We start from the raw sequence: 16,438 nt of genomic DNA, 5'->3' as shown, positions 1-16,438 counted from the left end.
CCTTGAGATCTTGTTGATTCAGGTCTTGTTCTTTGGCTGCCAAAGGAAGGATTATATGTATATATTTTATTCTTGCTTATATTTATGTGTATAGGCTGGCAGGGCTCTTTCTGTGTCTCTCCATGAGGACCATTTTATTTTATTTTATTTTATTTTTAAGATTATTTATTCATTTTGAAAGAGAGAGAGCAAATGCACATGCTTGCACATGTGGGAGAGGGACAGAGAGAGAGGCAGAGAGAGAGAGAATCCCAAGCAGGCTCCACATTGTCAGTGCAGAGCCCTGTATGGGCTCTCGATCTCACAAACCTTGAGACCATGATCTGAGCCGAAAACCAAGAGTCAGAAGCTTAACCGACTGAGCCACCCAGGCACTCCCCCTTGAGGACCATTAAAGCAGTGACTCGAGATGAGAGGTGACAGGGACAGCTGATCGGGTCCTACGCAAGGGTTGATCACCAGTTGTACTTGGCAGGCTCCCTCTCCTTGTCTGATGTACCCACCCCTCCCCTCACTGGGAGCATAGACCCCTCGAGAATCTGCCGCAGAGAGCCCTGTTCCTGACGGTAATGTCACTCCCCAGTTTTGTCTTATTAAAGAATTTTTACTTTGTTACTGCTTGGCTTTGGGTTTGTTTGTTTGGTTTTTTTTTTTTTTGGAAGTTTATTCCAACACTATAATGAAAGTTAAGTGCAAAAGGAAAGTGGCAAACGGATAGAGTGTTTAGTAAATTGTATATACTTTTAGGTTATAGTACCGTAAACCTTAAAATAATTAATGTTGCTTTTGATGAGAACAAGAAAATGAGATGAATTTGCTAGTGATGAATCTATAGATTTTTTTTTTGCCTCTGATAACACTTTGCTTGATGCTGGAAAAGTCGATGCCTATGTGTATTATAACCATACTTAAGTAGAATTGTAGTGAGCAGACTTAAATGGCACCAGGGTAGAGACTATGTGACACAAATATGGAGCACTATCAGCTGTGCTGTGGGGCACTGTTCTGACAAGGACTAATTTATAAACCAGCTGAAGACTTTGCATTAAGCTTAGAGTCCCATGTTGTTTCAATACGTTTTTGATTTAATACTGGCTTCTCCAGTGGGCTATTTAGCAAATTGAAATCTGCTTCAATACATTTTTTAAGAAAATACACGGTCATCTTTAAATTGAGGAGAAAGTGTCCGCAACTAAAAAAGGACTTAAATTTCAGTTATCGGGGGCAGTAAACTATATTTTTATAAAACGGCTAAATGTGTTATTTTTATAAAACGGCTCTTTATGTGTTATGTTCCAAAGTAATTCTTCCTCCATGGGGATGTTTGGAATCAGATCACTTGTCCTACAGTTGATTGGAGGTAAAGACAAGGATGCACACTTTTCCAGAACAATGTAGCAAGAGCAGTGAACGGGTGCCCTGAGTGTCTGTCGGGCGGGCAGCTGACCCAGGCAGGCCAGGAGCTGGGGGAGAGAGCAGCGTGGGGAGGCGGGGGATGTGGCCTTCCCGGTGGAGGGGGATCGATGAGAGGCGCCCAGGCTAGGACCCGGTGAGAAGACCAGCCAATGTGAATTGTGAAGGTGTGGAAGGGTACAGCCAGCCTCCGGGCTGTCCATTAGCACGCTTCCGTTACAACCTTTGCGAAGGGAGCAAGGCTGTAGCAATGGTCTGCTGCTCCTAGAAATTCAACAAATGGGAAATTTACCTAACTAACCTCCTAGAGTTGGTCTAGGTGATGGATGGTTCCAAAATGTTCCGATGGCTTCCAAGAGCTCAGGCTTGATAAGAGCTTTTCAGTTTGATGCAGCAGACCTTTTGTATGGCACCTAGCATGTGCACTGGGTGAGGAGGGAACAATGCGGCCGTGGTCACGTGGGTGGAAGTCACAGAGAGTGAGAAAATGAGAAACAAGCCTCAGGTAGGACGGGACATCTTCGCCTCCTTTGACCAGAGTAGAAAAAGGGTGAACGTACCGTTCTCCGTACATATCGCAACCCACGATCTTTTCTTTGGTTGATTTCAGCTCCCTCAGAGGCTCCTGATGTCTGGCGGAATGTGAAGTCAGTGCAGGGACATTGTGTCGTGACTTTATTCTGGAAGGTAAGATGCACAGATCCCACCAGACACGTTGGCTTGGCACTGTCCCTCCGTGGGACGCTGGCTGCCGGCGCAGGGCTCCAGCTGGCAGGGATCTTAACATGAGTCCAGCAGAACGTCTTACCCAGTGGGGGAATCCCCGCCCCACCCGTCTCCTTGATGCTCAGACTGTTCCCTCCTGGACAGCCGGTGGCGCAGATGGCGGGTTCTGACTGTTGGAAGCTGTAGCTCTGTAACTTCTGTCCAGCCTTGCTCTAAGTTTTGCAAGGCCCAGGGCACCGGTGTAAGTGGAAAAGCACATACCATATTTGAAAGATACGACTATTTACGTACAGTAACTTACATGTAGGAGTTAGGGGTCAAGCTAAAAAATACTTTACATGTATTTTGAAAAAAGTAAACTAAAATCCATTTTGTCATTGTGCCTTGTCTATTAAGGCCTCCATGGCAACCTGGAAGTCCAGGATTGTGCTTGAAACTCCCGGATTCCTCAGCTCGTGTTTTTGTATCAAACATGACCGTACCGGATGGCTTGGCCCCCAGCCACCGCCCACCTGGCTGTCCTTCCCACCTCCACACTGGCCGTCTCCGCAGGGAGCCCAGGCACTCACACATGGGCACAGCCCCACAGACAGCTGCTCTCTGCACCCATTCTCAGACCTGGGGGTGCTCACACCAGGGGCACCGGCTGTTCTTGAGAGGGCAGGCTGGGGGGGGACGGCCCCTGGCACCAGGCTTGGGACCTTGTGGGCAGGGAATTCTCTTCGACCTGGAGGATGGTCTAGAGGGAACCGCGTGCTCCGTGAATGGCTCAGGGCACAACTGCGCAGGGAAAGATGGCTGGAGGGGGAAGGGAGGCCAGGGGCCAGGCCCCTCCTGCCCAGGTCTGCTCGTGTCTTCTCCCCTCGGTGCCCTCTGAGTCCCTTCTTATCCAGGCTGAAGGAGCCCCTTCCTCTCCTGACTTGGTCATGCTTCTCTAGATACAACATGCTCTTGAGGAGCTCAAGTAGTCCTGTTCTGTACTCCACTTCAGTTACCGCGGAATGCCTGATTTCAAGCTTGCTTTAGATGGTTATTTTCTCTATTAAACTGTTTTTTAATTTGCTGGTGTGTGTGTGTGTGTGTGTGTGTGTGTGTGTGTGTGTGTGTAAAGCAGTTGGGGGCCAGGAAAGATGAAAAAGTAATGATGCAAACTCCTTTCAAAGAAAAACCCATTTTGAATTTTTTAACATTTATTTTTGAGAGAGTGGGGGAGGGGCAGAGAGCGGAAGACAGGATCCCAAGCAGGCCCCCGCTATGAGTGTAGACCCCAATGTGGGGCTCGAACTCAACAAGCTGTAAGATCATTGCCTGAGCCGAAATCAAGAGTCGGCCGCTTAACTGCCTGAGCCACCCAGGTGCCCCGAAAACCCATTTTGAAATGATTATCCGTATTTTCTCTCAGCCACTATCAAAATTGCAGGCCAATGGGAAGATTCTCTTCTATAATGTAGTTCTAGAAAATCTAGACAGACCATCCACCTTGAAACTCCTCTCCATTCCTGCTCCGGCCAATGGCACAGAACTAACCCTCGACCGGTGTTCTTACCAAATCCACGTCACAGCTAACAACAGTGTGGGCACGTCCCCCGCTTCGGTCATCGCCGTGTCCGGAGACCCTGGAAACAGTGAGTTTTGTTTTGTTTTTATTCTGTGGCCCAGGTGATGTTATTAAGTAGCAACGGACACATTGGAAAGGCAGTAACCTGGCGGGACAAAAGAGCTAGCTCCTGAACGCCATTAGTCTTTTCTTTTGGTCCAGGCATGGCTGTGTGTTTCCCGGGACAGCCCTCCTTGGTGTGAGAGTTCAGCTACAGCTCAGGACACTGCTGCCCTGAGGTTCTCCAAGAAATTCAGAGAATTATCTCACATTTGCTCAAGTAAATGCAACACCAATAAGCAGTCTTCGCTGAGAGCTGGGGTTGGTGTAAACGTGCTTTGTAGCTTATGAAATCGCGGGTCGCATTTATCGTACTGTAAAATATTTGTCAGTCCTTGCCACCCAGAAAGAGCCCATTAGCATTGCCAGAGGTGAGAGGGAGAACTGACTGGCATCATCTTTCTGGAAGGCTTTGCTGAAGTAGAATGAAAGATGGCAACTGGCTAATCCCTCAGCCTGTGAGAGACCAGACAAGGTAGAGGTGACCTTACATGGACAGTCAGTAGCCATATGAATTACCTTCTTGGGAGAGCTGTAGAAAGAGGTTGGATATACTACCCTCCTGCCAACACACGCACGCACAGGAACGCGTAGGAGACAATGCACGCTTGGGCACAAAGTAGTCGACGTCGTGTACTAATTTGTGCACCTGTCGATCATGCTCTTCTTCAGGCTCTGCTGTGACACTTTCAGGTCCTGCTCATGGGGCTACAGCACGTTGTGTTATACCTCTTACTCAAGCTAGGCTTCAATTTAGGTTAAGTAGGCTCGATGAGAGAGAAGTGTTGCTTGGTTTTATTTTATTTATTTTTAAAGAACAATCCGGTGTGTCAAGTAAGAAAAAGAAATTAAGCTTGGGCACAGAAGAAAAACTAAGGAGTTACTTAACGTGACCTTTGCTTCTCAAGAACTGCATTAGAGAAGGAAGTGAAAAGCTGTATTCTGTCTTCATTAGGACAAAGCAGGAAGAGTGGGCATTTCATTCACCCTGGGGGAGCTGATAGATAAAAGAAGACGGCCTTGAATGGGTCCCGGTCCAAACAACACTAAGCACTGTAACCTGTTTGGGGGTCTTCTGTATCTGTGGGTGCCTACGGAACCTTCCTTCCCTATGCCCTCCTCTCAGACCTCCATGCCTTCCCCCGTGAGGGTATCCAGTCTTCCTTAAGTGGCCCACATTCTTTTTTTTTTTTTCTTAATATTTATTTATATTTGAGGGAGAGAGAGGGAGAGTGAACGTGTGAGTGGGGGAGGGGCAGGCTCCAGGCTCTGAGCTGTCAACACAGAGCCCAACACGGGGCTCAGACCCACGAGCTGTGGGATCATGACCTGAGCCGAAGTCAGACGCTCAACTGACTGAGCCACCTAGGTGCCACCCAGTGGCCCACATTCTTAAATCAGTTCAGTGGATAAAATCACCAATGTGCTATGAGGCCGACTGTTAAGGTTAAGCCAATTCATACTAGAGTGTGAATGACTGAAAAAAGATGCCCTTTCTCCCTGCCTCTATCTCCACTTCTTAAAACGTATTTGCAGCTTTCAAACAGCAGCTTGATAAGAGTTACGGTTCTAAGTTTGGGATGAAATTTTAGCCAGTGTGAATAAGAGTGAAAAATGTCAACTTTGATGCAAACGAGATTTATTTCTTTAACGGAAGAAGACAGGGAAGCCACATAGGTGGGGTATACAAAGGCCTTCATGGGGAACCCTTTATCTTATACCTAGAGCTACACATCCCTTTGGGTGTCCCCCACTGGATAATAACTAGAAAAATTAATAGCACTGTGCTTTCACATCAATGTTCAGGTGTAATTAGGATTGCCCAATAAAATACAGGATGCCCAGTTAAATTCAAATTGCAGGTGAACAACGAGTCAAGTTTTAGCAGAAGTCTATACCAAGCCATGTTTGCTCCTTTCAGAGCAAATACTGCTTTTCTGAGCAGCTGTCTGCAGGCCACTCCTGGTCTGGGTCTGTCTCACTTGACTGGCTGGGACCACTGCCCTGTCAACAGTGGCAGGCTGTGAGGTCAGCCTCGGGAACTAGGAGAAATTCTCATCCCTGAAGGCGCAGGGGGAGTCTGCTTGAAATCACTAGAACTGTCGTCCGTTGAGATCGTATCGCTTTTTTCCAATTTAAACCTATCGTGGCTTATAAAGTGTGTTGAGATTGGTCATGAGCAGTGTGCACGTCCCTGCATAGTCCAACTTAGTACGTATCTGAACTCTGTCCTTTGTTGTTCTCACTCGCTTTCTACCCCTAACATCACAGACGTAATAGTTCAGGAGCAGCCAGCATCATGTAGGGGGATTAAGGCGCATTATTTATCTGTTCAACAGATATTTTTTAAAAGCAGATCGAGGGGCGCCTGGGTGGCTCAGTCAGTTGAGCGTCCGACTTCAGCTCAGGTCACGATCTCGCGGTCCGCGGGTTTGAGCCCCGCGTCAGGCTCTGCGCTGATGGCTCAGAGCCTGGAGCCTGCTTCCGATTCTGTGTCTCCCTCTCTCTCTGCCCCTCCCCCGTTCATGCTGTGTCTTTCTCTGTCTCAAAAATAAATAAACGTTAAAAAAAATTTTTTTTAAAGCAGATCGAGTACCAAGGGGTGCCTGTATGGCTATGTCGATTAAGTGTCTGACTCTTGACTTCGGCTCAGGTCATAGTCTCACGGTTCATGAGTTCGAGCCCCACGTCAGGCTCTGCACCAACAGCACAGAGCCTGCTTGGGATTCTCTCTCTCTCTCTCTCTCTCTCTCTCTCTCTCTCCCTGCCCCTCCCTCTCTTGTGTGCTCTGCTTCTCTCTCTCTCTCAAAATAAATAAATAAATAAACTTTAAAGAAAAAAAAAAAGGTAGATCAAGTGCCAAACATGGGGTCAGACAGTTTTTCGAGTAAAGGGGAAGATAGGAAATATTTCAGGCTTCACAGATCTGCCTCTGTTCAGTATCGTACGATCGTATGATCGTATGATCGGCCTCTGTTCAATATTCTGTATTCTTTGTTTTTGGCAGCTCTTTAAAAATCTTAAACCCCTTCTTAGCTCAAGGGTCATAAAACAAGCTTTGGAGGCTGGATTTGGCCTGATGGCAAGTCGTTCACTGACGCTTGTCTTGGGGCTGAAGTCTCGTTGGGTCTCAGAAGATTAGAACAGAGGTATCCTAAGGGCAGATGTAAATATTTGCTGGGAGGTGAGAGGCAGGAAATCACCTGTGAAAACATTACCCCATCCCCGAGCTTCTGTAGCCACTCAAGTGATGGGGCCCTTAACTGTCAGAGACAGTACGTGTTCAAGTTTATTTTCTTCTTCAAACACTTTTTCGAAAATGTACAATGAATTCCATCTGAAGCATGGCTGTATTTGTAATGTGCAGAAGAGGTTGAAGAAGAAAGAGTCAAGGGCACAGAGGACGGATTCTGTCTGTCTTGGAAACCCCAACCCGGAGACGTCACGGGCTACGTCGTGGAGTGGTGTGAACGTCCAGGGGACCCGCTCTGTGATCTCCGGTGGAAAAACCTAGGTCCCAATACCACAAGCACAGTTGTCAGCTCAGGTAAGAAGAGTCCTCCGTGTTACCATCTTGTTCCCTGCACCTTGCAGCAACTTCAACCAGGACCTCTGGACCATCTCATGGATACTTGGTGCTAAACTAATCATTTTGAAATGACGACATCAGGCCCGGGGGTAGGAGTTCACATTTTGCAATGATGTGGTCTAAGATTTGGCCTGAAACATACTTTCACAGACACGCTCTGGACCTGAGGCTGGGATAGGTTTTCACAATTTTATAAATTTGTGCCTTGAAATCAGTTCTCTCAAATGAACGGCAAAGGGACATTATAACCCTCCCCCTCTAGAGAGGTGTATGGATTTGGGACACATTTAGGACATAGCGTTGTCGGAGTCAATCATCAGCTCCTTCACTTTCGGTGGCAAATGTAGAATTTGATCTCTTACCTCCCACGTTGGAGTTGTAATTTCAGGATTGGCAGTTTAGTGGAGTCCCAGAAGCCTAGGTTTGCCACTGGAGTAGAGGTGTCGGTAGCGCCATCTGCTGGGCTCGAGGTAAAGATGTGGGGAATCGTCGACCTGCAGAGGGTGACGGAGGCCAGGGAGGGCATTCAGTGAGGGAATGAGGCTGCCCTCGGCCGGGGCGGTGTCAGTGGCATGGCGGGTGCCGAAGGTGGATTGCAGAGGTGCGGGTGTGAGGGGAAAATGAGGAAGTGAAAGCAAAGCCTTCCAGTGCTCAGCTTGGTGGGGTGGGGGGTGGCGAGAGAAGACAAGTCGCTGCAGGGGACTTGGAGTCAGAAGAGACTTTAAAATGGTTTTCTGGGGACGCCTGGGTGGCCCAGTCGGTCGAGCTTCCGACTTCGGCTCAGGTCATGACCTCACGGCTCGTGGGTTCGAGCCCCGTGTCGGGCTCTGTGCTGACAGCTCCGAGCCTGGAGCCTGCTTCCGATTCTGTGTCTTCCCCTCTCTCTCTCTGCCCCTCTCCTGCTCACACTCTGTCAGTCTCTCTCTCTCAAAAACTAAATAAACATTAAAAAGTAAAATGAAATGGTTTTCTGTGCGTGATTGAATTCTGCACCCACTTTCCTGCACGTGGACAAGATGGTGTTCGAGAGCCCTTGTTGGAGAGGACGGCGTAGAGGACAGCTCCCGCAGGCTTAGTTGGAGACAGTGGACTCTAAGGCCAGCGGAAGCAGGGAAGACGGTGGAGATGAAGTGCAGAAATCCCGAGGAGGAAGGCATTTAGGAGACGCCAATTCATTTTTCATTTGTTCCTTTGCAGATATAAAGAGAATGTCACTCTGTGTTATTGAAAACCTGTTGACCTTTCTTCCGTAGATGCTTTTAGACCAGGGGTTCGATACAACTTCAGAATTTATGGAATTTCTACAGAAAGGATTCCTTATTTATTAGAGAAAAAAACGGGATACTCCCAGGAACTGGGTAAGTCTACAGCGCTTAACATGTCCGTGGGCAGACTTGTTCAGAACAATCCAGAGATCCGAGCTGTGGGTTCAGGAATATTTCAACACTCTTCCTGATTTTCAGGGTCCCATTTGTTCTGGTAATTGGATTTAAAAAATATTTTTAATCATAAACTATAAACCATTTTCATTAAAGACAGTGTATGGCAAAAGAAGACAAACTCATTGCTAATTTTGCCACCCCAGAAAACAAATATCCCGAGTTAATATTTGATGTATATCCAGGTATTTCTCTCCCTGTACAGATAAACATTTTTAAGTAAAAATGGGACTTTATCCAGTTTATAAAGTGCTTTTTTGACGCATGTCACTAAGTATTATTTAACTATATCATTGCAAATAATTGTTTGCATATGTCAAATCGCCTGTCGTCGGACATTGAGGATTACAAGTTTTTCAACTATAAACTATGAAACGCATCTTCCAGTGATTTCTCTCTGCAGTGCTCAGTCTCTTTTATCCTTAGCCCAACCTCTTATGCCCCGAGTCACCATCATTCTAGTGAAATCTTTGTCCATATCCACAATAATGGTTTTTAAATGAGGTCTTAGAATACTTGAATCAAGGCTTGAATTTACATAGTTTCTCATTTCTTTTACAATTTTTAAGACTTTTGACACATGCCGTGAAATCGTCCTCTGGAAATTTTCCTGTGGTTCCACCAGCCACAGAAGGCAATTTTGATCCCACTGAAATCTGGGCCCTTTGGGACCTCTCCTCCCTTGCACCGATCAGGTCACCTCTTCCCACCCCTTCATGGGTGGGAGGGGGCTGAGACTGGCAGGGTGTGCGCGCACGTGCGTGTGAAACAGGTTCAGGAAACCTCCAGAACAAACACTCCTGGGTTGCTTCAGTGACGCTTGCGTAGCTTGGTGCTGTCACAACCCGGGATCTAGAGTCCCGCCAAAACCCCCTTCAGTCCGTCCCCTGGCAGGGTCTTCCGTCAAGCACTGTTTAGAATCCAAGAGCAGAATGAAGTCTAAGAAGGCCTTCATTCTCCTTTTTGCTGCGTGACCTCGCGCAAGCTGTTGAGTCTCTCTGGCCGTCCTTGTCTTCATCTGTGAAAGGCAAGACTTGGACAGGAAGATGGGTCCCCTCCTTCCCAGGCCTCACAAACTGTGTCAGGGCATAAATCCCCCCGGGGAAGTGGAGAAAACTCCCGAATGAGGCATGTAAGTGCCCACAGGCTCTGGGGTTGGCTGTGGCCCTACTTTTAGTTCACGTGAGCCCTCTGAGAAGATTTCCGAGTAATGACTCTTCTTACCCCAACTTCCTTTCCTAGTGCCTTCAGACAACCCTCAAGTGCTCATGAGTAACCTGACCTCCTACTCCTTTACTCTGAGCTGGAAGGACTATGCCGCCGAGTCCCAGCCCGGTTTTGTACGAGGGTACTCCCTCTATCTGAAGTCCAAGGCCGCGCGGTGCCTCCCGGGATCTGAAAAGGCAGTCCTCTCAGGTGACGCGTGTGTTTGTTGGTTGGTTTACTCTTTCAAGACTTCACTCTTCAAAACCGCCAGCGAGGCGGCCATGTCTGAGCCCGGCCACACCGAATCCTGTTCTCGCATGCTTTTTGATCCGGAGTGTTCTTCAGCAAACTAGTGGGCCAGACGGCAGGGGGTCAGTGTTTTGACTTACTTAAAACAGAGTGCCCGGTATTTTGGGAAGCATTTGAAATACCATCAGCTGCTTGGGAAAACCTGCCGGTTACGAAGCTTCCTCGCTAAGCCCTTTTTCTTTTTTTCCCTTTGACTTTGTTAAAGGTTATTACAATGTATTTTTAAGTCTCTCCCCAGCTCTTACTGTCTCTCCCATACTTGTGTGCTCTCTCTGGATCACCAACTTTTCTTGCCATGTTTTCAAGATTTCACCCATGACCCAGAGTGATGAAATGATGATTTAGTATTTGATTGGTGTAGGATGTTGATGGTGCTGAGTCAACAAGACGATTATTGGTGCCCAACCCTGTCATAAGATCTCTCTCATGCTCTTTTTTTTTCTTGAAAAAAATTTGTTTTTTCTTTTAAATTACAGATGATTCAATATGTTGCAAATACAAAATTGACAACCCCAAACAGAAGACATTTGTCGTGGAAAACCTGCAGCCAGCGTCTTTCTATGAGTTTTTCCTCACTCCATACACCAGTGTCGGCGAGGGCCCCCAGGGCGCTTTCACAAAGGTCACAACTCCAGATGAATACTGTGAGTTGTCGAGATCAGGAATTTTTAAACCTTTCTTCTCTGTCTCTCTTTCTCTTTCTCTAGATGGGATTCTGTGTCACACACACACAAAAAATGTCACACAGAATCCAACTACGTTAAACAGACAAGAGTCTGACTGACTTATGGCCTGGAACCTTCCTCTGGCCTGTCTGTCGCAGTGGTCCCTGAGCCACTCGGGCCCAAAATGACTTAAACTCAGTCCCAAAATGGCTGGAAAATCACAGATGGCAGTTTCCTGTCAACTTCAGAAGGGCCCCCGGGGCCCCAGGCCCACTGTCTAGAGGAGGGCGGGTGGTTTTCTCAGCAGAGCTGCCCTCGGCAGCCGGCTCCCTGGCTGGTTTCCCTCAGTGGCAAACCAGCCGCTTCCTGACTTTGCCTTTCTGGGGGGCAGTTGAGAGAGATGGGGTGGGGTCTGCTGGGATCAGGCAGGTTCCTTCATGAACCTGCTGTTTGCCGATTGCTGGGGGAAAAACAAGACAAAGAGATCCACTTTTCAAAATGCATTTGGCTTGAAAGAAGGAGAAAGAAGAGGGCAGGGAGAAGGGCAGCAGGAACCAGTTAATGGTAAATCAGATTCTGGTGGTAAACACTGACCTCCAATAAACAGGAAGGTGGGGGTGGGGGTGCAGGGGGAGGAAGATACTGATGGAGAAGAAGAGGAAAAGCAAGTATCAAATTGTGTATCATGGAAGGTCCCCACTGGAAGGGACCTTTGCAGACACTCCTCTCTGGGAAACAGGCTGAAAAGTCTGCCTCAAGTTACCAGCGATCCTAGGTCCTCGGTGCAGGGTCCCTTTGCTGGTGGCGGAGCCGTAGGGACATGGTGGCCACAGCAGGTAGAGCTGCTGACCAGGGGTGAGGACATCTGTGTCTATGCCGGCAGATCGGGGCACTCAGGGCTGCTCACTTGTCAGCTGCAACGTGGCCCCAGGTTTCCAAATTGAAGGTCAGAACTCTCAGATGTCAGTCAAGGATTTATATTATTTGAGCACTCTTAACTGTTTTAGGGTAAATTCAAAAAATTTTAATTTATATTCAGGCTGTTGTTATTCCAGCCTTGGTATTTATTTAGCTGGTAGAGGGTGTGTGTGTGTGTGTGTGTGTACACATACATCATAATACAAATAACTATCTTTACCTCAAGTATATTTTCTAGATTTCATCTATCTCCCTTATTCATGATAAACCTCCTTAGCCTCAGCTGTGACTCTTTATTGGCTTATTGACTATTATTAAGAAGGAAAATAAAGTGTGTAATTAGAGCAATCAGAATGACATTCTGCAGTTACAAAAATAATACGGGCGAATGTCACAACTGCCATACCGAGTGACAGAAGCCAGCCCTGACCCTTGCTGTAAGAGTCCGCTACAGAAAGAGGCAAATGCCATGTGTGTTATTAGAAGGCAAGATGGTGGTTACCTTGGGATGGGACGATGATTGGATGGGGACACCAGGGGGGCTTTCTGGGGAGCTGATGTTCCTTTTCTTGCTCTGGGTACTGGCCACGTGTGTTGGCACTTGTGAAAATGCATTGAGCTGTGCTCTTATGAGCACTTTTCTGAATGCATATAATGCATTTCATCATGCATTTTGCTAAAAAAGTTTAGCAAAACCAGTCTGAAACTTGGAAACTACCATGGCTAGGTCCCCGGGCTTCTTAAGTAAGTTAGAAGTCTATAACTTAACCGAATCTTAAAACCAGTTATAGTAGTCCAAAGTACTGACTTGAGAGCAAAGTATTCTTTAGTGGAGTCAGGAAGAGAGTTTCTTCCCCCTTTCTGCCATCAGGTTTAACTTCAGGCCAGTTGGTGAGGTGTTTGCTCCGGCATCGTCTTACCTCTCTGTGTGTCCTTTTCTTCAGACCCCTGTGCTGCCTCATAGCACTGAGCTGGGCATCTACCCAGGCCCGTCCTCCCTTACAAAATGCCAACATTTCCCACCATATTCCCAGCCCAAAATCAAACCTCATTCCTTCCAGGACAGCCAGGTGTCAGGGCTGGTGAGCAGGTGGGGTGGGGGGGAGGCTGGGGTGGGGGAGCAGGGAAGCAGATATATTGAACAGAAATATACGTACATGTGTACGTGTGAATGACCGTTAGCCCACCAACCCCCCTCCCGTGCAATTTGCATCTGCAAAAGACGGTGTTTACTGGCCCAGTGGAATTACTATTTGTTGGGCTTGCAGGCAGTGGGAACAGAAAAGATGGGTGTTTAAGAAAATGACCTATCTGAGGAATCAAAATGGATAATTATTCCAGGTTAAGGCACATTCAGGTCATTTTGTCCTAGACTGACTAAAAGTGGGGGGTGCATTAGTTCATTTCTGAAGTGTAACGGAATCCCTCAAAATCTCCGTGGCATACAAAAACGAATATTTCTGTTCATGCTCTTGGCTTAACTGATCTCAGCGGGGCCGTGCCAGGCTGGACTCGAGGCTTCCGTCAGGTTTGGGTTGGTTCCATGGCTTCACTCTGGGGCTCAGGCTAAAAGGGCAGCAGTTGTGAGAGACAGATCCTTCTCCTGGTGGATCACAGGGGCCTAGAGGGCAAGGCAGGCTGTGTGTGTGCACTTAAAGCAGCTGCTCATGTTACAGCTACTACCAGCCCATTGGCCAAACCTAGTCACGTGGCTGAGCCCCAAGTCAGGACACAGGGAAGTACGCTCACTGTGAAGCTTTGGCAAGGGTGGGGGGGGGGTAATAAGTCTGATATGGGGGCGGGAGGGGGTGAAGAATTGGGAGTAGTGATCCGGTCTCATAGAGGAGGGACCAAGTACAAGTCTAGGTGTTGACGGTGAACGGTCCCTGTGTTGGTTGGGAGGTGGAACCCCCCACCCCATTAGCCAGAATTCAGATCGAATCTTGCATAACTAGACCTTTGAGGATTAATAACTATGTAAAATTACTCTCAAACTTACCTTTGTTCCTTTGAGGAGGGAAAAGTACTCAGGAAAATTTTCTCTGTTTTCTTCTCCAGCCCATATACTGATACGTATCATACTCCCCATGATTTTCTCCATTTTGCTCATCATGATCTTATGCTACTTGAAAAGTCAATGGTAAGTGCGTGGGGAAGATTTTATCTGAGAAGAAAGAGAAATATCTAGAAAAGAGTTTAATAAGATAGAAATCACATGGAATAAAATGAGAGAAGGTGCTACAAAGGTGAAGGACAGAGACTTCGATGAAAATGTGAAAATTCTGTTAACATTTTTGCTTTTCAGGTCAAGACATAAGGAAGACAATAGCCGTTTGAAAAGATTGCAAAGCCTGTTCAGTAACACTAGTTAAGATTATGGTATTTCATGTAGTGTGTGCTTGGCAGTATTCTAAGTGATTCTGAGTACTTTGCCTCCGGCTCATTTAATCCTCTCCACGCCACTTGTAAGAGCCTTATCTCCGTTGAATGGATGAGAAGATGTAAACATAGCGGAGTTAAATAGCCTGGGCAAGGTCCCACAGTCAGTGATAGAGCGAGGGTGAGCACCCAGGAAGCTGACTGCAGACTTCTCTAAACTATTCACTATATTGCAAAATTCAGTCTAATTTTCACTGTTTTCTAGGATGAAGGAGAAGTGTTACCCTGACATTCCAGATCCTTACAAGAGCAGCGTTCTGTCATTAATAAAATCCAAGGTAAATGCTGGGAGATTGTACGTATACCATGTATCTGTTAAAGACTAATCGAAGGTTAGGGCTGTGATAGTACTTTTCTAGACTTCCTTAGAAGATATAACAGCGACGGCCACCTCGTCTCCCAGGGCTGTGAAATGGGTGAATGGAGCCTTGAGATTTCTTCCGTCAGGGGAAATCCTTTGGTTTGCAACAGCACATGCAGTTAACTTGTGACTAGGAGAACACACACACAAAACCTGAAGCCCTGAGTGCGTTTCGCATATACTTTATGTACTCTGACACACACACACACACACACACACACACACACACACACACTATTTGCATTTCTTTTGTTTGTTCCAGGAGAACCCCCGCCTAACAATAATGAATGTCAAGGACTGTATTCCAGATGCTATTGAAGTCATAAACAAGCAGGAAGGCACTAGGAAGTCACTGACAGAAACTGAACCCACCAAGCCCACCTACCTTTACCTCCTCCCAACAGAGAAGAGCCACTCCGGGCCTGGTCCCTGCATCTGTTTTGAGAACTTTACCTATAATCAGGCGGCTTCTGACTCCGTTTCTTGTGGCCACGTCCCAGTAACCCCTAAAGCCCAGCCAAGTCAGCTGGGACTGTTGACATCATCTGAAAATGTACCGAAGGCACTAGGAAAAAACTACGTCAACTCCCTGGGAGAAATACCAGCTGGAGAAACTAATTTGAATTATGTGTCCCAGTTGGCCTCACCCATGTGTGGAGACAAGTCCAGTCTCCCCACAAATCCACCAGAGCCAGCACTGTGTTCAGAGTACAAAACGCAAATGGCCATTCCCATGGGTCTGGCCTCTCCTCCCTCGATTACCCTCTTAGATGAAGGTGAGCATGACCACTAATCAGTATGTACCCGTCGCATGCCTTTCTGCTACACAGACACGAACAGGAGGCTCGGCGGCACCATTCTGTCACCAGATGCCTCGGTACGTAAACCCACCGAGTGGTCACGGGGGGGGGCGTGTGAGACCACTACGGTCCGGCTCGGTTTGAGAGGTCAGGAGCTATGGAACTTAGCACTCCTCCTTGGAGCAGGCTTGCCGTAGACATGGCAGGCTCCTGGGGACAGGCTCCCTTGCTGGTGTGCTCGAGGCCCACCTTTCGAACAGCAGGCCTGGAACCTGACATAGAGAGACCCCAGACCCTCAGTACTGGACAGGGGGGCTGTGGTCCCACAAGTTCAGTTTTTAGTGAGGAAATTTTCCATTAAGCTTTACCCCCACGTCCAGTATCTTTAGGGTAAAGGAACTAGATTTAAGGTTTTAATAAAGGCCACAGAAGATTCGATACTAGAGCATGAAGTGTCAATGTTATTCCGGGTGTGTTTAATGAAAAAAATCACAGACGTTTGAGGGTAAAACAGATTTTAGACTTGCCTTGAAGCGATGATAATCTGTAGTTCGCCGATGCAGTAAAATGAACTCTTCTGGGGGCACAGACCTTAGAAAGGTAGACACGTGAATGATCAGGAAGATCCCAACTGCCTTTCCACTGAGCTTACTGCATGCGAGGCAAGAGCGGGACTGGCAGGGACTCTTAACTTACTGTCAGGATAACAGCACTCCTACTTGGTAGACATCAGTCTTTGACCGTGATTTTTGACAACTACCTCCGAATAGAAACGAGAAAATGTTATTAATTCCATTCACATTTTCTGTTTCCTCTTTTTTTCAAGAACTACTATACAGAAATGACCTGTTCTCATTTGGCACCCTTTGGTCTTTGCAATGGTCTGGGTCAAGAAAATACCCTCACTGTCTTCATT

The 16,438-nt window shown here is 47.2% G+C and overlaps 1 protein-coding gene across 3 annotated transcripts in view; it reads left to right on the top strand.

The window, feature by feature from the left end:
* OSMR (oncostatin M receptor) overlaps nucleotides 1–15,801 on the top strand; it is a 37,069-nt gene extending 21,268 nt beyond the window's left edge. For 2 of the 3 annotated variants that reach the window (XM_047073861.1, XM_047073858.1), the window contains exons 9-17: nucleotides 2,024–2,100; nucleotides 3,542–3,764; nucleotides 7,164–7,343; nucleotides 8,639–8,743; nucleotides 10,067–10,240; nucleotides 10,816–10,983; nucleotides 13,981–14,062; nucleotides 14,567–14,639; nucleotides 14,985–15,801. In XM_047073861.1, coding sequence (XP_046929817.1) covers nucleotides 2,024–2,100; nucleotides 3,542–3,764; nucleotides 7,164–7,343; nucleotides 8,639–8,743; nucleotides 10,067–10,240; nucleotides 10,816–10,983; nucleotides 13,981–14,062; nucleotides 14,567–14,639; nucleotides 14,985–15,515 — 1,613 coding nt within the window. In that variant the 3' untranslated portion in view covers nucleotides 15,516–15,801. Of the gene's footprint in view, nucleotides 1–2,023; nucleotides 2,101–3,541; nucleotides 3,765–3,898; nucleotides 3,940–7,163; nucleotides 7,344–8,638; nucleotides 8,744–10,066; nucleotides 10,241–10,815; nucleotides 10,984–13,980; nucleotides 14,063–14,566; nucleotides 14,640–14,984 lie in introns of those variants that run through there. The other variant, XM_047073863.1, reaches the window with a different exon arrangement.
* The last annotated feature ends 637 nt before the right edge of the window (nucleotides 15,802–16,438 follow it).

The sequence above is a fragment of the Lynx rufus genome, unplaced genomic scaffold (genome assembly GCF_022079265.1).
Source record: "Lynx rufus isolate CCGP_SWC_20201006 ecotype Redwood Valley unplaced genomic scaffold, mLynRuf1.p SCAF_1, whole genome shotgun sequence".
Classification (NCBI taxonomy): Eukaryota; Metazoa; Chordata; class Mammalia; order Carnivora; family Felidae; genus Lynx; species Lynx rufus.
The sequence above is the reverse complement of the archived record's forward strand: the minus strand, read 5'-3'. Positions and strand labels throughout refer to the sequence as shown.